The sequence below is a fragment of the Brachypodium distachyon genome, chromosome 3 (assembly GCF_000005505.3).
Source record: "Brachypodium distachyon strain Bd21 chromosome 3, Brachypodium_distachyon_v3.0, whole genome shotgun sequence".
In the NCBI taxonomy this organism is placed as follows: Eukaryota; Viridiplantae; Streptophyta; class Magnoliopsida; order Poales; family Poaceae; genus Brachypodium; species Brachypodium distachyon.
In genome coordinates, this window is record NC_016133.3 from 28,106,068 (window position 1) to 28,128,834 (window position 22,767).

The window sequence follows — 22,767 nt, forward strand, 5'->3', positions numbered from 1 at the left end:
GTCCTCGTTTCTATGAAAAAAGAGTTGAAATTAAGTTCATTTCCTTCAAAAAATTACTTTTCTTGTTTTCTCAAAACGAATGCTTGTTTTAGAGGACAAAACGGATGCCTTTTGTTTTTTAGAATACAAAACGAATGCATATGCAGTGAAAATCCTCTAAACGAACTAGGCCTGCATTGGAATAGTTGGAATGCCCATTTTCCTGCCAACCCCATCAACACACGACTTTCCATAGATGGGCCGAGTTGCGGATGGCCCAAATTTGACTTCCAAAGATCCGATCGGCCTGATACGTACGACCCAGTCTTTTTACTCAACGATGAGGCGGACGGCGGCGTTGCTGCTGCGTCACGGCGGCGGCGGCGGCGGAATATCGCAGGCGCTCGCCGACATGCTCGTCTGCCCCCTGACCAAGAAGCCTCTCAGGTAGAGGGAAAGCAAAATCTGGCCAAGGGAAATGGCCTCTCCTCTTTCCATAGCACCGCCCTCGATCCCGTCCTACTACCTGCTTACTTCTGCATGTGCATGCTTTTCTTTTGCCCCCGCCAGGTACTGCGAGGCCAGCGGCTCTCTGGTCAGCGACGCCGTCGGCATATCTTTCCCGGTGAGTCTGCACGTCTCTTCCCGCTTCCTCGGCGCTCTGAACTGTACCTGGGTTGTCCAGGCCTTCAGGGTTATAGTTGCCCCGTCCATGCTTGCTGGTTACCTGTTTGTTGTATTGCCGGAGCCGAGAAAACAATTCAAGTACAAATAGACAGGGCGATTTCTTGGTATAATTGTTCAACAGTAATGTGAACTCATAGTAGAGGGTCACTATAGGATGTAGCTAGTGATTATTAACTACTCTTGCGGGGCGCTCTTGTGGCTATTGGGGATTTGATTGTTTAAGATGAAGTGAATTAATTTAGGAACTGACATGTGCACATGGTAACATTTCTGCAAACATAGCACAAACTAAAAGGGATGGACCAGAGCTTGCATAGTTCGTTGTGGAAGTTTTAGAAGGAGCACATAATGAAATACTGTGAGGATCATGTTAAGTACTGGTTGTTATCATACGGGCATTAAGGCGTGCACTGTGTTATGTCTGGGAGTCTTGAACAAGCTAGAGAGGATGGGTGGAGGTTAAAAGAATAAAATTGCGCACAAGTGGCTCACAATCAACTGATTCTGGTGTTGTGCAAAGCGGAAATTATGTTAACTTTGGTTTTTAGGATAAATATGTCAGACACGGTTTTTCTGGACTATCAGATTAAAAATTAACCCATTTAGGATCTCAATTTATTATTTCTTGTCGAAATTCATCAATTTCTCATGCAGGATACTTGCATCACTCCTTGTGAACAGCTCCCATTTTGCTTAGCCGTTAGCTCTTATTTTATTCTGATGTTAACTCCAGATAGTAGATGGAATTCCTTCTCTCCTTCCGAAAGATGGGAAGTTGCTCGAGGACCACCAGGAGAAATCAGGACATGAATCCAGTCCTAGGGATTCTTCTCATTAAATTTGAGTATGGTAGCAGCCGACAAAACCATCCCATGTTACAAAGAAATAACCAAGAATGAAAAGAGTTTGTGCTATGATCCAACTGTTTCTTGCTGTAGTAAATCATTGTCAGGTTGATGTGTACCTGGGTACTAACTATTCCGTGCAAATGGAATAAACTTGTTACACGATTGCTGTTGGCCAAAAATTGGTTTTGCCTCATCTTGTTTTCATGGTGTATCTGTACATTGAGCCTTGCAGACAAAATCATTAGGACCCTGGAATCCCAATATGTTCTGAATCTGCCTTGTTAGGCAGGAGTCACTTGGACTAAATTTGAGACAATCAATTATTGCACCTGTGTGATGTTTCCTTTCTCGGCCGAAAGAAAGTTGGGATGATATCCTCGAACCAGCCTTGGATATATTATAGCAAAGATAAAGATGAACAGGAAAACCGTACATGGCAAAGCCAAAAAATCAGGGAAAGCAGGAGTACCCGCCGAAGAAAAGTTGGTGCCAGAAAGCAAATCTTACGTCTATTCGAGTGTTCGTTTGGTAAGGAACATGGTATGTACGTACATACATGCAGTGACTGATGCTGCGATGCACATGCAACAACCGTTGCATGGCGCTTGCCGGAATTCATCTCCAGTTGACTGGAACTCAACATCTTACTACTATATGCATCGGCATCTCAGCTTGCTATATCGAGTATCTAGTGCTAAAAATTGATCAGATTGCATCAAAAGAGGTCAGATTGTATGACGGAAATAAAATAAAATCCATGCAGACCGGATCGATCGATGTGACGCGTTACGGGCAGAGCTAGGATGAGCAGTGACGGGATGGCTCACCTACATTCTGGAGGTAGAACAGCTCCGGTCAGTGTACCTAACCACTGATCACTCACTCTGTCACTCATTTTCTCCGGTTAATCCATTGCGGGTTAGCGAAGTTGCTTGCTTAGCCATGGGAAAAGCTGACCTGCTTTTGTGCTGATGAAGCAAGCTCAGCCGACACTTCGTGGCTTCAGCCGGCCATGCAGGCGCAGATGCAGCCCCTAACTAAACTGTTAAAGTTCTCTCCACCACATATATATATTCCTGGTAGTTGACGAGGCTTGTATACAAGGCTAATACGTAGAAAAGTTCCCCCTCTTTCGACGTACGCGCGTCGTCTTCTGCATGTTAAAAAGGTACGAGTACGCTGCCCTGTATTTCGTTGGATGGACTGGTTGGTGGTTCTCGATCGGACGGACGGGAAAGGCCGCTGCGGGTATCTGATCGTGCAGGGCCCCTTGCACAGTTTGAGACTGATCTTTGTGTACCTGAAATGAAACCTCCTTCCTGTCAGGCCAGAAATGTACGAATGATGGATCAATCCGGGCGCTAATTAATAATAAGTGAGCTTATTAGGCCGACCTTTCGCGTCGCAGAAGCTTTGTATCCACGGAAAGGGATCAGGCGCTGGAGTTTTAGGTGCACCTTCCCATTCAGCTTATCATCCCGTATATATGATCACAAGCTGGAGCAGCTGCTCTCGCCTTATATATAAAGACATCGCAATCCAGCCTCGGATGGATGCCGGTCCATCAATTCCCCCATTGCAAATTACTCTTCGTCGCACTCGCACATGCAAATTTTGGAGAATTAGTTGGACTTAGACATGGTGATGATGATGGGGCACGTGGTGGCGCTCCTCTCGGCGGCTCTCTCCGGCTCCGGGAAGGCGGCGGCGGAGGAGCAGTACGTGTACCAGTCGTCGGGCTGCTGCGTGTGCATCTCGAGGTTCCGCGACGGGGAGGAGATACGGAGGCTGCCGTGCGGCCACGCGTTCCACCGGGACTGCGTCGACCGCTGGCTGGCGCTCTGCGGCCGCCGGACCACGTGCCCGCTCTGCCGCCTGCACGTCGGCGGCGTGGCAGCCGCGGTGGCGGATGTCGATGATGACCACATGCAGCTCAGTGACGATCTCGTCATCTGGTTCTCTTCCCTCTTCGTCGCCGGCTTGTAGGATTCTTAGTCAAACCGGTCGATCGTGTAAGTAGGATACGATCGACTCATATACAGAGGAACCTGGCATTTGCCTGCCCGGCTTCCCTCTGCACGCATTGCACCGCGCCCTCATAATTCGCTTCTGCACTTTGATGTTTCCCCCAGTTCTACTTCTTCCTCTGCGAAGACTGCTCATCTGGCAATTGCTTCACTGCTAAACAGCTCCTAGTATCGGTTACTGTTCTAAAAGAGGAGTAGATAGAAAGTTGGGGCCAAACAGTACCTAACCACTACTTCTTGTGTACGTACTACTATTAGTTTAGCTCATTAATAATTTAGGAATGATGTTTGTCGCCCAATAATGAGGAAAGAGGACTGGTGGGGAAGAATGCAAGCCTGTTACTGCTAGCTATATATGCTCTCCTTCAGAAAATGCGGGACTCTGTTTTTTTCTTCTCCATCTGATGATTCGCTTGCACGTTTCTTCATCCGGGTGCCGTAAATTTACACAGTAATTCCACTTCATATCTCCAAGCCTTGAACTACTACTTTGTGTTCGTGTCAGAACTCAGAAGACAACGCAACCCAAGGCCCCCACTTTGTTTCGGAAAAAGAAAAAGAAATGATAGCTCACCAAATGGCAAGCTGACATCGCTGTTCACCTCTGCCTGTCACATCTGCACGCGCACTTAATACATCACCATTGGCTGGTTCCCACGCGCCTTCTGATTCTTCCACCCTGTACCGGCATTGTACAAGCATATATATATTAGCATTAATCTTGTCAATAAAAATTGAGAAACTGCGTGAATAAATTATCGTGCAAAACTTAAATGCACACCCAAGACGATTATTTAGGTCCTTGGATGCATGATAATAACTGACAAACACTGACGACAAAAGATCGTCATTTTTTGTCCTATTTTGTTTGAGATGACTCAAAATAAGATTAGTATGACCATATAGGTTCCATTCCAACAACAAAATAAATAGTATGATGGAATCGAACAATTTCTCTCCCACACTTCCATTTGATTTTTTGTTAAAAAGGTTAATTGGATTTATGCCACTCTCTATTTCACCTGTTGGAGATATGTCATTACAAAAATTTGACTTAGAAAAATGCCAGTCTAACTTTTTTGTACCTTTATTCATGCCATTTTGTCCCATACCAGCACATATACTGCCTAAATACGTATAGATATAGCTCTATACGAACAATTTTTTTCCGATCCCAAGTCAAATAGTTAAATTTCCTTATTTCCCAAGCGTTTCTCATATCCCGTCCCCAACGGTGGACTTATATTAATGTTTTTTATTTTCTGTATTTTTTATAGATTTTTTCTGAGAAGATTGAATTTTGGGCCAAATTTGAATTTTTTTGAACCTTTATGGCACCTGAAAGACTCGAACTTGTAAATAGGGGTATTATGGTAAATACTGTTGTACATGATGAAATACATGTATTTTATGAACACATATTGGTCTTAAGTGGACAGAATATGATTGATAGAGGTATAAGAAAATTAGATTGGCATTTCTCCAAGTCAAGTTTTTGTAATGCCATATCTCCAACCGGTCGAATAGAGAGTGGGATAGATCCAATTAACCCTTGTTAAAATGGTGTTCTGAAAAGCCAAATCTGACGGGAATAAAACAGAAAATGTGAACTAGGATTACGACTCATTTATGTTCCTTCCACAAATTTACAGACCAATCGATTTGGAGTTAAACGAAGAAACAAAAGATAACAAGTTTACTGACTTATAATACTATAACTGAATATTCCAAGCAACAAAAAATTGAAAGAAGTGCTATATAAATGGTTACCTGAACTTCAACTTCAGTCAATGAGGTGAGTGATTGAAGAATCAAGTCGAAATCTGAAGTTAGACCTTTTACCTGCAAAAAATATAAAGCAGGTAAATCTAAATAAACACAAACAAAAGTTCCAAATGAAATTACTCATGACTTATATGATCTCTTTTCAGTTTTCGGGCAACAACATGCTTAAAAGGCAGCAAAAGAAGGATATGCACTGAGCCACGGAGGAATGCTTCAGATGACAATTATAGCATTTGGAAATTACTATGTTAAAGCTCGCAATTTCTGTCAAAGGAACCCAGCCTTGCTCATCCATCTGCTCTTTCAAGTGTAGATCCGTGCATAAGCTACCCTCACTACCATAAGAAAGGGCACAATGTTAATAATCTGATAAACAAGTAGGAACCAAAACTAGAAATGTCAGGGGGATGACCCCGTAGGGTCACGTCGACACAACTCTAGCCGAGTTAACAGAGATAATTCTAGCCGAGAAAACGGAGGCTAGGCCGGCTTAGATAAACATGCCGGCATCTCTGAGTGTGACTAACGCTAAGTCGGCTAAACCGGCATACCCAGTGTATGCCGGCACGACTGTTATATTTCGTAAAGCTTGCAGGATCAAGATGACTACGGGAACCTCGGCAGGAGCTGGGATCCCTCAACGGTCTTATCCTGACCAAACGGTGCGGAGTAAAGCAAAACCATCATCACTCCGGAAAAGCGGTCAGCGCCTCCACCACGGTGTCAGGTGACCACGCGCTGGAAGCACCGAAAGGAGATTCCCTGACGAAGCCGGCACAGGATAGCTGTACCTGCTGTCGGCAGACAGTAAGAGTAAAGTTGTCTTGTCCCCCATAGTACTGCCTAGAGGGAGCAACGCCGCGTGTCCGGCGGGGCCCGTAGATAGCGACGTCGGACTTGGCCCACATGGCAGTGTACCATGTGGCGCCTATAAATAGACCCCTACCCCACGCGGTAAGAAGAGGCTTAGCAGTTCGAGGGTTTTCATTCCCTTCTTCTTCTTCTTCTTCCCCAAGAATACAGCTAAAGGGGCACCATTGTAGAGCTTCTCTATCTCGGCTAATACAGCAAGGCAGGAGTAAGAGTCTTACCTCGACAAGAGGGCTCCGAACCTGGGTAGATCTGGGTGTTCTTGCGTGTTTTGTGCGTGTTCTTGTTCACGTCCTCCCTCCTCCGGATCCACCATCGTCCCCAAGTTAAGCCATCCTATGGCATCTGCTATGACACCACCACGACAGTTGGAGCCCACCGTGGGGCCAGCAGCGGCGCGGGCTGGAGTTTTCATCCGGACGGGAAGCTTCCTTGTCACCGGAGAGCGTGTGGTCTTCGGTTTAGTCCAGAGATTCGGCTCTCTGGGCTTCATCGACAACAACGCGGGCTGCTTCAACGGCACACCGCTCCCTTGTGCCGGCCGCTTCATCAATTTCGGCATGCACGAGGTCTACGTCGCCATTGACCGTCCTTGCAGGTACCCAGAGCAGGTGGTGATGGCCGACGATCCACCTGCCGTCCGCGCGGTTCGTGACCGGCACGCCGACTGCCCCGCTGACCGTGTGGAGGTCATGGTGACTGCACACGGCGCCGACACGGGGAAGGACGCCGCAGGAGGCGGCGTGGCCCAAACCAGGTTCGGAAGAACGGCAAAGCTTCCCTTGGAGAAGCTGGAGAACATCGCTGCTCAGGCTGGCACGTCGGCCTTGCCGCCGAAGCCGACTCAAATCCAGGCCTCCATCGAGCGGCTGACTACGCCGGTTGCGTCCCACGTTAACCCGGCTCAGCTGTAGGCGGAGTTGGAGCTGGAGAGGCAGAAGCTGCTGAAGGAGGCCGTCGACGTCGCCAACGCCAGGCAGCAGTTGGAGATTTCGCTTCGTGAGTATAACAAAGCTCATGGTCTTAATTCTACTACGTTTACTAACCCTAGCAGAGTTGGGGAGGTGCGTAACCATGTCAAGAATTTGAATGCCGAGATGACAAGAGATGGCAGAGTTGTGCTAGTTGTGTCAGCAAGTTTCGCCTCGGCACTGAAGCCGGAATACAATAACCCTGTAAAAAACCTTCGGGCTGCCGAGGCTGCAGCTGAGGAGTTGCCGAATCTCACGGGAGAGGCACTTCGTGAGCAGCAACTGTGCGTGAAAGAGCTGCTCCAAGCGGCTAACGAGCAGAACGAGGCATACATGAGAATGCACGGCAAAGCCAGTGCATCGCAGGTCATTCACTCGGCTGCAGACGCTGGAGGCCGGGTTGATAAACAAGCATCCTCGCCTGGTGGCAAACGGGACAAGAGTGTCAACTCAGGCCGGGGTAAACACCTTGAACGTTGTGATCCAGCTTTCGCCGAGAGACAGATAGGCAGGAGGGTCGATGACAGTCAGAGTGGTCTGCGTCCCGGCGGAAATCGCCGAGATCAGCAGGAGTGCTACTCGCATGATCAAGGATACCGAGTTAGGGGTCCATCACCCAATACTGCTGCGAGACAGCAGGGTGTCGGGCAAAACCCGATCTATCAAGGTGACGATCACCGACATGACCGTTACGATGACGGATACTCGGCCTTGGCCGACGAGGGTTATATCAGGCGGGAACGCGATAACCTCGGCCCACTCGGAGGCAGAGTCGGCAACAGGCAGGTGTCACCCCTGAATGCCCGGCATCGCCTTGACCGAATATACCTGTCTGAGCTCCTGGAAGAGCAAGGCCCTTCGGGACCATGTTGCTTTGCGAGCCGAATCATGAGGGAAAGACCTACTCCGGGTTTCCAGCTGCCCAGGGGTACGAGAACCTATGACGGCAGCACTAAGCCGGAAGACTGGCTGGAAGACTATGTCATGGCGGTAAGTGTGGCAGGTGGCAACCGCAGATGGGCAGTGCGTTACGTACCCCAGATGCTTATCGGACCGGCAAGAATTTGGCTGAACAATTTGCCGGAAGGCAGCATCAACTGCTGGATCGACTTCGAGGAAGCCTTTGTCAGCAACTTATCGGGACACAATGCTGAAACTTGGCATTACCGACAACATGCTTGAGCCAAGCCGGACCACTTTTCACGGTATCGTGCCGGGAGTGTCTTGTGCCCCTGTCGGCAAGATCCGAGTCGATGTCTTATTCGGCACCCGTGAGAACTGTCAGACTGAGAATTTATTGTTCGAGGTGGTGGATCTCAACAGTCCGTACCACGCATTTCTCGGCAGGCCGGCACTTGCTAAGTTCATGGCTACTACTCATATCGGTTATCTTAAAATGAAGATGCCGGGACCAAATGGAACCATAACAATCACGGGTAACTACAAGTGTTCAATCGAATGCGCTGCGGCAGGATCGGCTCTGGCTGAGTCATTGGTCATTGCTAGCGAGAAGAAGAAGCTGCAGGAGGCTGTGGCGATGGCTCAGGCGGCACAAACTGGCCTGCCGGCTATGACGAATCCTCATGGAAGTGTGGCTTTCCAAGCGGCCAAAGAGACAAAGAAGATTCAGATTGACAGTGAGTTCCCGGACCGCACCGTCATCATTGGACCTGGCCTGAGTGAGAAATAGGAAGGCGAGCTCACCAGCTTCCTCCGTGAGCATTGGGACATCTTCGCATGGTCAAATCAAGACCTGCCGGGTGTGCCGAAGGAGCTAGCTGAGCACTCATTACATGTCAGACCAGACGCGAGACCGGTGAAGCAGCCTCTTCGACGCTTCGCTGACGACAGAAGGAAAGTCATCTTGGAGGAGATATCCCAGCTTCTAGCTGCCGGCTTCATCATGGAGGTGCTACATCCCGACTGGCTGGCAAACCCGGTCATGGTCGAGAAGAAGAAAGACGACCTAACTGCCGCCAAGGTGTGGCGCATGTGTATCGACTACACCAGCCTCAACAAGGCGTGTCCTAAAGATCCTTTCCCGTTACCTTGGATCGATCAAGTGGTTGATTCTACTGCCGGGTGTGAGTTGTTGTCTTTTGTGGATGCGTACTCTAGTTTTCATCAGATACCACTGAACCCTAATGATCAAATAAAGACATCGTTTATCACCCCGTTCGGGGCTTATTGCTATTGTACTATGCCGTTCAGCTTGCGAAATGCAGGGGCTACCTATCAAAGATGCATGCAGAAATGCTTGCACGATCAACTCGGCAAGAATGTGCAAGTATATGTCGACGATGTCGTCATAAAAACCAAGGAAAGCGCTTCGCTCCTAGACGATATCCGGGAAACATTTGCGAATCTGAGAAGGTTTCGAATGAAACTGAACCCGGCTAAGTGCACATTTGGTGTGCCGGCAGAAAAGTTGCTCGGTTTTCTAGTATCAAGCCGGGGCATCAAAACAAATCGTGGAAAAATCGCTGCCATAGAAAAAATGAAATTGCCAAAGTGCCTTAAAGATGTGCAAAAATTCACAAGATGCCTAGCATCGCTAAGTCGCTTCCTTAGTCGGCTGGGCGAAAAGGCTATGCCCTTATACCAGCTGATAAAGAAGACTGACAAATTTGTGTGGACGCCACAGGCAGACCTAGCTTTCCAGGAGCTGAAGAAAATGATTGCCACGTCGCCGATATTGGCCTCTCCAATGGAGAAAGAGCCGATGTTGTTATACATCGCGGTGACCAACCGGGTTGTCAGTGCCGTCATAGTGGTGGAGAGAGTTGAGGAGGACAAGTCGGTGCAAAGGCTGGTATATTATTTGAGCGAGGTGCTATCATTGTCCAATCAGAACTACCCCCATTATCAGAAGATGACTTACGGTTTTTATATGTCGGCAAAGAAGTTGAAGCATTACTTTGATGCACATCAGATCCGAGTTGTCTGTGAGACGCCTGTCTCGGAAATCAAGAGTAACAAAGAGGCAAGCGGCCGGGTAGCAAAATGGGCAGTTGAACTAGCACCCTATACGCTACAATACGATAGACGAGATGCCGTGAAGTCTCAAGTTTTGGCAGATTTTCTGGTGGATTGGGCCGAGATGGAGTATGAGCCGCCACCCCCGGAGACATATTATTGGAAGATGCACTTTGACGGCTCCAAGATGAAAAGCGGGTTGGGTGCCGGCATAGTTCTAACCTCGCCTAAGCGTGACCAGCTCAAATATGTACTGCAGATTCACTTTGCAGCGTCCAACAATGTCGCCGAGTATGAAGCGCTAGTGCATGGACCGAACATGGAAAAGGAGATAGGAGTTCGCCGGATTCAATGCTTTGGTGATTCCGATCTAGTCGTCCAGCAAGCTTCCGACAACTGGGATGCATTGGATGCCAACATGGCGTTTACCGGTTTCATGTTCATAATATCAATGGCCATTTCGAAGGGTGCGAGTTCCACCACATACTTCGGGCGGAAAACGAAGCGGCCGACACACTGTCGAAACTCGGTTCGACAAGACAGGCCATTCCGGCTGGAGTAGCACTGGAGCATCTACGCAAGCCGTCTATCAAGCCATTGCCAGAATCGGAGTCCATATTCATTCCGGCAAGTTCTGAGGCCGCTACGCCTATGAACATTGACGGTGGTAACGGTTCCGGTAACCCAGGGACTGAGAGCCTGAACTCGGTGGAAGCAATGGCGGTTGAGCCAATGGGGGTAGACGAGCCGGGTGAGCCAATCTTCACTATTCGTCCCGTGCCGGCATGGGCTCAGCCGATAATGACTTACCTCAAAGACGGGAGTCTGCCGGAAGAGGAAGTGTCGGCAAGGTAGATCCGATGAAGAGCAAAGGCGTACGCCATCATCAATGGTGAGCTTTACAAGAGGAGTGTCACTAACATCCTACAATGATGCGTTGAGCCAGAAGAAGGGCAGGAGATACTCCGGGATATCCATCAGGGAGAATGTGGTCATCACGCATCTTCAAGAACGTTGTTAGGCAAAGCTTTCTGGCATGGTTTCTATTGGCCGAGTGCACTACAGGAAGTGGAAGATATAGTCAGCAAGTGCAATGGATGCCAGAGATATGCTAGCAAGATCCATATGCCGGCATCCGAGCTTAAAACCATCCCAATCACTTGGCTATTTGCCGTCTGGTGTTTGGACATGGTAGGGCCATTTAAGCGAGCGCGAGGAGGCATGACGCATATCCTGGTCATGGTCGACAAGTTCACTAAGTGGATTGAAGTCAAGCCGATAAAGAATTGTGACGGCAAAACGGCGGTGTCATTTTTGAAAGATATCATCTTAAGATATGGATTCCCGCACAGTATTATAACGGATAATGGGACAACTTTGCAGAGGGGCCTTTCGCACGTTTCTGTGCCGAGAAGAAAATCCGACTAGATGTTGCCTCTGTAGCGCATCCTCAGTCCAATGGGCAAGTGGAAAGAGCAAATGGTATGGTCTTGGCCAGCATAAAACCCCGGCTAATCGAACCATTGGAGCGCACTCTGGGATGCTGGTTGGACGAACTCCCGGCTGTGTTATGGAGTCTCCGGACAACTCCTAATCGCTCTGGAGGATACACGCCATTCTTCCTCGTATACGGGGCAAAAGCTGTCTTACCAGCCGACATTGAACATGACTCTCCACGAGTAACCATGTACACGGAGGCCGAGGTAAAAGAGGCCCAAGAAAACGATGTCGACCTGCTCAAAGAAGCACAAGAATTGGCTCTATCTCGGTCGGCCATCTATCAACAAAACCTAAGGCGTTATCACAGCCGAAAGGTCAGCCCGCGAGTATTCCGGGAAGGAGATCTTGTCCTCCGGCTTGTGCAACGCACAACCGGCACGCACAAATTGTCACCTCCATTGGAAGGACCCTTCATCGTGAGCAAAATGCTCCACAACGATTCCTACTATCTTATAGAAGCTCAGGACCCCAAGGCGAACAGGATAGACCGGTCGGGCGAGGAGACCAAGAGGGCATGGAATGTAGCTTTGCTCCGTCCGTTCTATACTTGAAAGATGAGTATCTGCATCATTTTTTCCTTATATCGAATATTTCAATTAAGACAATGAAATTATCCGCCGAGTTCTTAAAAGAAACTCGGGGACTTCTGTATGATTTGCTGCAATTATTTTTTGTATGTCGGCATGGCTTGGTTGTGTAATCTTACGTTGATCTAGTACTATGTCGGTCTTGACAACACCCCTCTATGACTTCGCTGTTGTCCGCAATCCAGCTTCATGGCAAGCTAGAAATGGGTATAAGATAATCGTGCACACGAAAAACGACTAAGGAAATAAGCAAAGAGGCGATCCGAGATATGTTTCATTTCAGCTCGGCATTTTGTATTAATTCTTCTATTGCCGGGCAAGTTCTCCGAGTTATCTTTTTCCAAAAGGGTGGTTTTATGACTTTGCAATTCATACGTCGAACGCCGACAAGGCAGACAAAAGAACCGAAGTTGTAGCATTTCACTAAGAGGAAAAAGACACTCGGGGACTCGGTCGGGAATACGATAAAACAAACGACTTGATTAAAATGAGAATTTAGTACTTAACAAACAAGAGTATGTTGGTTACATTTGCACCCGACATTCCGGGGATCTAACTATTTTACAGTTTCTTTCAAGCTCCATATGACAAGGCAGCCGGGTTGTTGGTGTTGGGACTCGGCTGGGGGGGAGGCCGACTCCACAGCGTTTTCCTCGTCTACTGCTTCTTCCTCCCCATCCGTCATCTCGGCATCGGCGTCAAAGAGGGGGCCTTCTACAAACTTATGCACATCGGCATATTGTATGAAGGAGTAAGCCCTTTCTCGGCACTCAGCCATCAACTCCGGGTCCGAGAGATAACGGGAGTCGGCGTGCATAGTCTGGAGCACATCGAGGTTAATGCCATCGTACCAAGAGAGTATGAATGACAAAGCCTCGTCGGCTCCGACGCGTGCAGTAGACTCCCGCCACTCATCCAGCCGGGACGGGCCTTCGGCCAGCCGCCTGGACAAGTCCGGGATCTCCACAGGCACCTCCTCCCCGGGCCACAAAACTTTGAAAAGCTGGAGGCAGGCATCCACCATGTCGATGCCGAAGGACTTGAGAGGTTTTACCCGGCAAGCAATGCTCACCAGGTAGTCCTCCAAGTCCCATTCTAATGGTTCCCCTGCCGCCACTGCCGGATCCCTTTTCTTGCGAGCTTTTATCATGGTCGCTTGGGCATGCTCGACGGATAAGGGAAAATATTCTGGCAGGAGCAGAGAACAGTTAATTAGTCTCGGAATGACAGTGCAAGCAATGCTCACCAGGTAACTAAATGGAGAGGCTAAGCTTACTTGTTAGCATGGAGTCGATTTTGATGATGTCACGCTGGAGAGCGTCGATCAGGCCCGCCTTATCGGCATCCTCCAGCTCGGCGACTGTCACACGAGTCTCGAATGCGGCAGCGACCTCCTTGCACTTCTTGACCTCGTCTTCTAGACGGGTTTTCTCATCCTCTCGAGCAGAGAGGGCTGAGGTGAGTTGGTTCACCTCGGTCTTATGCGCCTCTGCTTGCACAACGATCTCGGCCTGCAGCTGAGAGATCTCCTTCTGATGTTGCTCGGTTAGCCGAGTCTTCTCATCTATTCAGTCAGAACGGATATTACAAAAGCCGACATTCAATGTGAACGAAACTCGGATTGCGGGTAGATCTTTACCTTGTAGCTCGGAGACGCGCTTCAACAGCTCCTCCACTTGGGCGTTATCTCTGGCTGAGGACAAGAACATATGTTAACTTATATCCGTTATGCATACTCAGACAGAGATTGTATATTGGCAGAATATACTTACTTCGGCTCTCGTGCTCCGCCTTCAAGGCCTCGTGCAATGCCTCCAACTTCTTGTACATACCCAACAGCCCTTTGAAGGCTGCGGTGCGTTTATTCATGCAGAGCTGCCAAATGAAGAAGTACAACCAAGTTTACTAAAACAGGCAACTGGTAATGAATCTCGGGGAATAAGTGTTTGAAGTTTCTAAGCTTCAGGCCGACTATTCTAAACTCGACCTGAATCTCGGGGAATAAGTGTTTGAAGTTTCTAAGCTTCAGGCCGACTATTCAAAACTCGACCGGAATCTCGGGGAATAAGTGTTTGAAGTTTCTAAGCTTCAGGCCGACTATTAAAAACTCGACCGAAATCTCAGGGAAATAAGGGTTTGAAGTTCTACGAGCTAAGCTTCAGGCCGACTAATTTTTACTCGCCCTAAACCTCGGGGACTAGGAGTATAGGTACTATACTTAGATTGGGAGTTAGAAACTTTTAAGGAATTTTGCATACCTTGGTGGCTCGGTCGGCTTCAAACAGGGTCATCCGGGCTTGGTACATCCGGGCCGCCACTGACTCCGGAGTCGCTGCCGGGGGTTGCCCCACCAAAGGGTTTTACCATGCCGCATGCACGGTGCTGGAGGTCACTTCGTAGTGATCTGCTTGGTTCCAGTCCGTGACAAACTGACCGAGCGACCCCCAGCTCTGTCCGCTGCTCGTCTGGAGCGAGATTTCCTGTTGTCAGTCTGAGCAACGCGGGGCAGCCGACCCTGGAGCATTCGGCCCTGCTGTGACAGCAGGGCCTTTAGCCTTAGCCTTAGCGGCACAGGCAGCGGTAGCCTGGACGGTCTTCTCCGGCCGCTTGGCAGATGACGGCAGAGTTGGAATCCGGGTAGGAGTTGGAGTCGGCTCCGGTTGCGTTGGAGATGGCGGCGGAGTTGGAATCCGGATAGGAGTTGGAGTCGGTTCCGGGCCTTGGGGGACCTGGGGACCCGCAGCAGGTTCTTGCGGTGTCTCGGAACCCGGTGCCTCCGAGGTGGTTTCCGCTGCGACCGAGGAAGGCGCTGGCTCGGCAGCAGCTTCACCCGCCGAAACCCTGGCAGCAGGGGTCTCGGATTGGCCGACGACGGTGGCGTCGGCACTTGGATCAACATCCTGGGCCGGGGATGTCGAATCCGCGACGGTCTCAGTCCCGCGCACAGCCGGGTCAGAGGCCTCGGTGCGGGAAGGTTGAGATGCCGGAATCTCGGACGCAATGCACGACCGAGACTGGGTTGCATCCAAAGCTTCCCTGCAGAAGAAAAAGTTTAGCTACTTACTTGACAACAAAAGAAGAAGGCGGACGTAAGCAGTCGAGGTGAGCTAGGCCTTACCCGACGACCAAGGGTTTGGGCTTGGGGCCACGAGCCGCTGCCCTCTTCCGCTTTACGTTCTGCGGAAGCTCCATCTCGGCGGTGCGCTTCTTCTTAACGGTGTTTTTCTGCCGAATCAGCGCCTCCGCCGCAGGCTCGCCCGAGTCGGCTGCATCCGGGAAAGAATGAACAAAATCACCTCACTGATAGATGTTGAGAAATCACGGAAGAATGTCGGAGATTCTTACACTCGGTGCGGCGAGGAGCGGCATATGGGATTGGCATGAAGTCCTCCGAGTCGGGGTCCTCATCGTCGGCCGTCTTGTGCGGAGGCGCAAAGCGCTTGTCGGGGGAGTCCCAGTCCTCTTGACGCTGAAGGGTAAAACTCTACGCAAGGGAATCAGATTGAACCGGGATAAGAATGCATTAGGCAGATGCCGATATACATATATGACGGATACAAACATGAAGCGACAGAAAGATGAAACTTACCTTGGGAGCACGACGATTCCGGGCGTATGCCGGCATACCCCATGACCATTCTTTCGACATGCTGGTCTTGGCGATCGCCTTAACCGGCGCCAAACCTCCGCATGGGAGAGCTTGATGGTCGAGATCCTGTCCGGATCAAACTGGCCGCCATAGTGGCACATCTTATGAACTTGGCGCTGGAGCGGGCACAGGCGCCGGTATATGAAGGTGGCCAGGAGGTCGTCGGTCGACATCCCATTCTTCTTGAGCTCAAGGATCTGGGCGTGAATCTCGTCAGCCTGCAGGAGGTTGTCTTTCAAGTCGACAGACCAATTCCTTTTCTCCTCAGGGGGCCCAATCTCGAATCCCGGAAGATTAATATAGTCGGTGGGGGTGGCGTTCTTGACATAGAAATAGGTCTTGTGCCATTTTGTGCATGACTCAAGACATTGGATTTTAGGGAACACGGAATTACGCGAGGAACGATGGTGGCAGCCCCGCACTGGGTCATCATCTTTGGTGCGCCGAGATTCTCCTTGTCCGGGATAACCTGTGGCGGGAACATAAAGTACCGAGACCACAGGACAATGGATGGCCAGAGGCCGAGATAGCCCTCGCAGCATGTGGCAAATGCCGAGAGAGTAAGAATAGCATTTGCCGGGAGATGGTGAGGTTGGAGACCGAAGAAATCAAGAAAGGAACAGAAGAAGTCGCCAGCCGGAAGAGCGAAACCGCGTTCAAAATGAGAGAGGAAGACGACGTGTTCACCTTCCTCAGGAGCGGGAACGACCTCGTCGCCGGGAAGCCGGGACTGAACCCCCTTCGGGATTCATCGGGAGTTGTGAAGCCACTTGAGATCCGCCGAGGTGACCTCGGAGCCATCCCACGTGGCTCGCTCGGAGCTGGTCTTCTCCTCCGCTTGAGCAGCAGAGCCGGCGGCCGGAGCGCGAGAAGAGGACGCCATTGTTGGGGAAACAGATCTAGGGCTTGGAGCTTCGGAAGAGGAAGCGCTTGCGCGAGGCCTGGGCTAGCTAGCGGAGGTGGTGGAGAACCGGAGGCTTGGGAACAGGCTAGCGGCGGCAAGCTCAGAGGCGAGTTACCGCGGTGGCGGAGTTGCTCGGAGCAGCGGCGGCGAAGTGCGTATGGAGCAGAGGGGATAAGTGCGCGAGGAGAACGAAGAGGCGGGGAGAGCGAGGAGTGTGAAGGGTTTTTTCGCCCACGCCCTCCTCCTCCTCTTATACCCGAAGCACAGTTATGGGATGCACGTTTCCCGTGATATATGCTTAGTGGCTAACGGGAGGATCGCGCATGATTCGGGCAGTTATGTTCATCAAGGCGTGCGTTCGGTTGCTGTGTGGCGTGCCGCCGAGAATCCCGCAATATCCGGCGGATAACTGTTCGCGTGGGAACCGAGGTTATCTTTAAAAGCTATATCGGCGTTACTGTCCGACGCGACGGCATGTTCGCATCAAAAGGCGCAACGGCAGTAACTGAAGCCTTATCCTCCCGTTGGTAGCTGTTATATCGGCAAATGGGAGCTTTCGGTCATCAGTCATAAAGAGAGAAGGATCCCGGCTAGAAGCTGAGCAAATATCTCAACCCGGAGTCCCGGATTAAATTGGTCTCGGCTAGCTGAACCGGGAATTACCCCGGCATCTTTCTCGGCTAAACCCGAGTAAACTGTTGGTGGTCTGTTGTGGGAAGCTGTCGCAACCCGACATCTTTCTATGCTGGACCGCACCAGCTTCGAGGACTAGTGTCGGGGGGATGACCCCGAGTAGGGTCACGTCGACACAACTCTAGCCGAGTTAACAGAGACAGTTCTAGCCGAGAAAACGGAGGCTAGGCCGGGTTAGATAAACATGCCGGCATCTCCGAGTGTGACTAACACTAAGTCGGCTAAACCGACATACCCAGTGTATGCCGGCACGACTGTTATATTTTGTAAAGCTTGCAGGATCAAGATGACTACGGGAACCTCGGCAGGAGCCGGGATCTCTCAACGGTGTTATCCTAACCAAACGGTGCGGAGTAAAGCAAAGCCATCATCACCCCGGAAAAGCGGTCAGCGCCTGCACCACGGTGTCAGGTGACCACGCTCTGGAAGCACCGAAAGGAGATTCCCTGACGAAGCCGGCAGAGGATAGCTGTACCTGGTGCCGGCAGACAGTAAGAGTAAAGTTGTCTTGTCCCCCAGAGTACTGCCTAGAGGGAGCAACGCCGCGTGCCCGGCAGGGCCCGTAGATAGCGACGTCGGACTTGAACCACATGACAGTGTACCATGTGGCGCTTATAAATAGACCTCTACCCCCCGCGGTAAAAAGAGGTTAGCAGTTCTAGGGTTTTCATTCCCTTCTTCTTCTTCTTCTCCAAGAATACAGCTCAAGGAGCACCATTGTAGAGTTTCTCTATCTCGGCTAATACAGCAAAGCAGGAGTAGGAATCTTACCTCGACAAAAAGGCTCCGAACCTAGGTAGATCTGGGCGTTCTTGCGTGTTTTGTGCGTGTTCTTGTTCACGTCCTCCCTCCTCCGGATCCATCATCGTTCATCGGCAGCAAGTTAAGTCATCCTATGGCATCTGCCGTAACACCACCACGACAAGAAATAAGAACATATATTCGCTCCAAATCTAAAGGAACTAGAGAGCAACCTAAAATAAAATTCAACTTGACGGCGTATCTTTTCTTCAAGCTTTTCTGCACTTGGCTGCGCGGGTTTGGGTTCCTCGACGACAAGTGGTTGCGCTGCTTGCTGCTGCTCCATACGCGGAAACATCGGGTGCACCGGGAGAAGTGTTGGATATGGCACAAAGTGAAGGGCATCTTGTGGTGGGGGTACAACGTACCAAGGAGGCACAAATTCTGCCAAAAACAGCAAATAATCAAGCAAATTATTGCTATTCGATGACTCAATCACCACCTAGTCATGCAAGCAATTGCTTGAACACATGGATCACGTACCAGTCTGTGGCTGTGCATAGCCAATAATCGGTCCATAGTAACATCCGTAGAACAGCTGCGGGGAGAATATCTGCGTAGGTGGCGGAGCGAAGACCGGCATTGGCGGCGGCACAAGGAACGGAGGACCAGGATGCCGATGCCCACCCTGGTGACCCCTGCTGCCGCGGTGATGCCTGTCAAAGCCTCCGCGGTACTGCTCCTGCCCATGCCAGACAGCACCTCCATTGCCATTGCCAATGCTGATGCCACCAACCATCCTCCTCCCGCTTCCCCCATCGTGTTCGCCCTTCCTGTTGTGATGAGGCGGGATGCGCCCGTTTGGGTGTCTTGCAGCGGCACCACCGTGATTCCTCGCTTGTGCGGCAGGGGCCTGTGGGCTCGAGACAGTGCCGGCACGCGTCTCTGGTGTCGGACGTGGGGCACGATCGCCATGGCCGGTCATCTTGGCGACTGGATTTCCTGTCGATGATGATGGCACGCTCTGAAACTGTGCAACCGGCGGTAATGAACGTCAGTGTCCCAACCAACGGATCCCCGATCAAGTAATCAATCTGAAAAAGAGATCAAAACTTCACAAAGCAAAGGGAGGAGCACTCGCCGTGGGTTGTGGAGGCGGAGAAGGAACATCGGTGGATGCTTTCGACGACTGTGCCACAACGCCACCGGGAAGAGCCGGACGGAACTCAGCGCTGCCAATGACGTGCATATTAGCGACTAATTCCTCCACAGCAGTCGGCGCACGCCTCAAGAGTCCAGGCGGCAGAAGCAGGATCAATGGCGAGGAGAGGACAGTTAGATCGGTCAGGGCCCTTGGAGCGGGCAACCGTCCTGGCACCTGAGGGTGGTGCCCCGCTATACATGTATGCGTGGATCGCAATTAGGGTTCCGGCCGCCGCCTAGGCATCATCCATGGATTTATTCGTATGGTTTTTGTTGTTCGTGATGTGTTAGATTTATTATGTACACAGCGGGAGATTGAATTGGACACGTGTTCTATCTTGGTGTTCCTGGAAACGGAAAAGAAGGAAAATAATCCTATACGACCCAGCCCAGTACGACCTTGGGCCAGCAAGTAGACGAAGGTAGAAAAAAAGTCGATCAACCAATTGAGCCATGGGCCCATGGCTTATCGGCAAGTCTTGCTGGGGCCTGTGGCACAACCTGGACACCTGAATTAATTCAATGGCTGATCTAATGGGCAGACGTGCGCAGCCTTGTCTTCCACTCTTCGCGTGCGGCGCACACCCGATTTAGGACGGAGAGATCGTGGGGCGGTCTTGGCTCTGCTTTCTCCCGATCTCTTCGCTCTGCCTGGCCTCTCCCGATGCGGATTCATTCTCTCGCTGCTGCAGCTGTACAGAGGGCCGGCGACGAGGCGGTGGCGCCGTACGGGGGGGCGGACGGTGGCCGGAGTTCACGCGGAGGATCTCCGATTGGCAGAACTGGCTGTCGGGGTGCTGCAGGGGCGGCGGCGAAGGGCGGCGGCCGCAGCGGCGTCGGCGGTGAAGGGCACGCGGTGGCCGCGACTGTGGAGAAGGGCGCGTAGTGAGCTTCCCCGTCGTCTCGCCGTTCAATTCCATTCTGGCCGACACCACGTCCTCTGGACATTGCTGTGCCACCGGCCGGTAAGCAGCAGAGCCACGCGGCCCCACGCCACCGTTGTTCTCCCGTAGGCTGGGAGCAGCAGGAAGTTACCGGGAACTCCCGACTCCCGTAGACATCTAGTGCCCGGCCCCCTCCTCTTGGGCCAACCCCGACCGGCCCACACTCCACACCTAAACTCTAAAGGCCTCCATATCTCCCCTTTCCCTTTTGGGCCTCAGCCCTCATTCATCCTGGGGAGTGGAGGGCGGTGGTGAACGACGTGCCGCGGCAGTGACTGTGGAGCTAGGTCACACGGCCGCAACGGGTGTCGAAGCTGGCTCGGCCACAGGGACGGCGGAATAGATCATGCTGCCACAATGGAGGAGCAGATCTTGACCCAGAAGATACGATTGTCGGTCTCGAGCACGATGCGGGAAGAGGATGAGGTCGCCGACGACGGAGATGATGCGGCGGTCGATATCGTTTTGTTATGTTTTGTCGGTTGTTTTGTTATTCTCCTTTAATCGTATGTTTTGCGAGCCTGTGGTTTGTGTCTACATGATTCGCTACATGTAGATACACGAATGTGATTTTGCTACATGCTTCAAATGGGTTGTTTTCAATCCAAAACTTAAGCTAAGAGCATCTCCACTCGTCCCTCCCATATGATGTTCGGCACATGGCCATATGGGGAGGTGCTGGCGCAATCAATTCGTTTGGAGTGGAGCCGGCACCCAGCCGCACCCTCAAACATTGGTCCCCCAAATGTGTTTTGTCTCGCCGACAGGGGTGGTCCACGCTTCTTTTCAGCTTCATCCTGCACCCCGACTAACCCTCCTGTGAGTAGGGTGCGGCATGTGGTCAGGACGAATTGAGGGGTCACACAGGCTTGTTTTTTGGTTTAGGGGGGCGGGCTGGGTGAGATTTTTGGCATCGTCACCCCCATAACCCGTTTGTGGGCCTTTAGGAGTGTGACTATAGGAGGAAAAAGAAGAAACAAATGAGGGCGCTGAGGTCGGGTGAATATATAAGAGCATGGATCGTGGTGAAAATCTGATGATATATGTGGGGCACAAATAGCGAGGCATGAATTTATGTAAACTTCTGGTGGCTCTGCGCTAGCAGTCTCTTAGGTGATGTCTTTTAGCTCGCAATAAATGCTAAGAACCTATACCCTAATACATTGTCTCTTAATTAAGGTGGTATCTTAAGTAGCAGTTATTTAATAGCTTTGTGAGAGAGAATTAATGACTTTATGTTGGTTTGCGTGAAGAGACGGTGGCTAACATAAGAGACAGTTTCATTATTAAGAGTGTGCCATGTCAGCAAAATGTCTAAAATAACGTGATAAGAGACTAACATTGGGAGTGGCCGAAAGATGGCTTGATTCAATGTTGCTAATTCGGAAAAGTCCCTTGTTAAGTGAGACATATGCCGAGCTCCAGGACATCCAATTAATGGTATAAATGCCAATGTAACGCACTAATAAATTGTGTGCTTTTGTACAGAAACATACATGTGGTATATGATTATGTGATGGAAACGCAAGAACAAAACATATATAGTGCACTCGGTCTATACACATGATCCATGCATGCATGTGTCAGTAGTCGAACTGCTTGTATGTGCCGAAGGTCTGGCCGAACTGCCACCAGGCCGGCGCGACGTTGTCGAAGACCAGGTTCTGCCCGCCGGTGGTGGTCACGCTAAAGCTGAGCGCCTGCCCGGCAAGCCCCGCGAGACACTGCCAATTGGCACCCCAGTTCCTTGACATCTGGATCCACCCAGTGTTGCTCCCCTTGATGGACATGCTGGCCACGGAGCCGCTGCCGCCGACGTTGGTGATGAGCACGAGCTCGAAGTAGTTGAACCCGGCGATGGTGAACCTGACCCCGCCCGTGCGCCAGCACTTGACGCGCTGGTAGAGCACGGGCACGATGCCGGCGCGGTAGATGCCAATGGTCTCCCAGGCAGGCTGCGACATGTCAAAGTGCTGCCGCGGCGGGTTGCACCACCCGCCGTTGTCGTTGGGGAGCGCCCAGTTGGGCGGGCACAGGTTGGTTGCCGACACGGTGATGGTGCCGTAGCCGGGCTTGCACCACCCGGTCTTGCTGGCGTCGCACATGATCATGAAGCACTGCCCACACGACGCTCCGTCGTTGAACAGCACCGTGCTCAGCGCCGCGTTGTTGATGCCGTAACCCTGGTCGTACAGGTTGCCGTACCCGCACGCGCCGCCCATCGTCCCGGAACCGTCGGGCTCGCCGTAGAACGTCGCGGTCGCCGGCGACCAATCCGCCGCGCACACCGCGGCCAACGCTGCCAGAACCGAAGCGCGGAGAGCCAGCCACTTTGCCATGCTCGTGCCCATGTGGATGACAACTTAGGACGACAAGAGTACTTGTGGATTTTCTGTTCTTTGT

At 51.1% G+C, this 22,767-nt stretch overlaps 3 protein-coding genes across 3 annotated transcripts; 2 read left to right on the forward strand and 1 right to left on the reverse strand.

The window, feature by feature from the left end:
* Window positions 1-265: 265 nt before the first annotated feature.
* Window positions 266-1,769, forward strand: LOC100837591 (UPF0434 protein RPE_0408). Its single transcript, XM_003573916.3, has 3 exons — window positions 266-426; window positions 550-604; window positions 1,400-1,769. Exons 1-3 carry the CDS (start codon window positions 320-322, stop codon window positions 1,502-1,504), a joined length of 267 nt encoding a protein of 88 aa, XP_003573964.1. The 5' UTR covers window positions 266-319; the 3' UTR covers window positions 1,505-1,769.
* A 1,205-nt stretch (window positions 1,770-2,974) lies between these two features.
* On the forward strand, window positions 2,975-3,939 carry LOC100837903 (probable E3 ubiquitin-protein ligase ATL44). Its single transcript, XM_003573917.4, has one exon. It carries the CDS (start codon window positions 3,153-3,155, stop codon window positions 3,498-3,500), a length of 348 nt encoding a protein of 115 aa, XP_003573965.1. The 5' UTR covers window positions 2,975-3,152; the 3' UTR covers window positions 3,501-3,939.
* A 17,773-nt stretch (window positions 3,940-21,712) lies between these two features.
* Window positions 21,713-22,767, reverse strand: LOC100838202 (expansin-A31). The gene has a single exon (XM_003573918.4). It carries the CDS (start codon window positions 22,713-22,715, stop codon window positions 21,948-21,950), a length of 768 nt encoding a protein of 255 aa, XP_003573966.1. The 5' UTR covers window positions 22,716-22,767; the 3' UTR covers window positions 21,713-21,947.

Excerpts from the sequence above, each read along its gene's own strand:
- LOC100837591 (XM_003573916.3), top strand. The coding sequence starts at position 320 with ATGAGGCGGACGGCGGCGTTGCTGCTGCGTCACGGCGGCGGCGGCGGC. Across the intron at positions 427-549 it reads CTGACCAAGAAGCCTCTCAG|GTACTGCGAGGCCAGCGGCT; the intron begins GTAGAGGGAAAG and ends TGCCCCCGCCAG. Across the intron at positions 605-1,399 it reads CCGTCGGCATATCTTTCCCG|ATAGTAGATGGAATTCCTTC; the intron begins GTGAGTCTGCAC and ends TGTTAACTCCAG.
- LOC100837903 (XM_003573917.4), top strand. The coding sequence starts at position 3,153 with ATGGTGATGATGATGGGGCACGTGGTGGCGCTCCTCTCGGCGGCTCTC.
- LOC100838202 (XM_003573918.4), bottom strand. The coding sequence starts at position 22,715 with ATGGGCACGAGCATGGCAAAGTGGCTGGCTCTCCGCGCTTCGGTTCTG.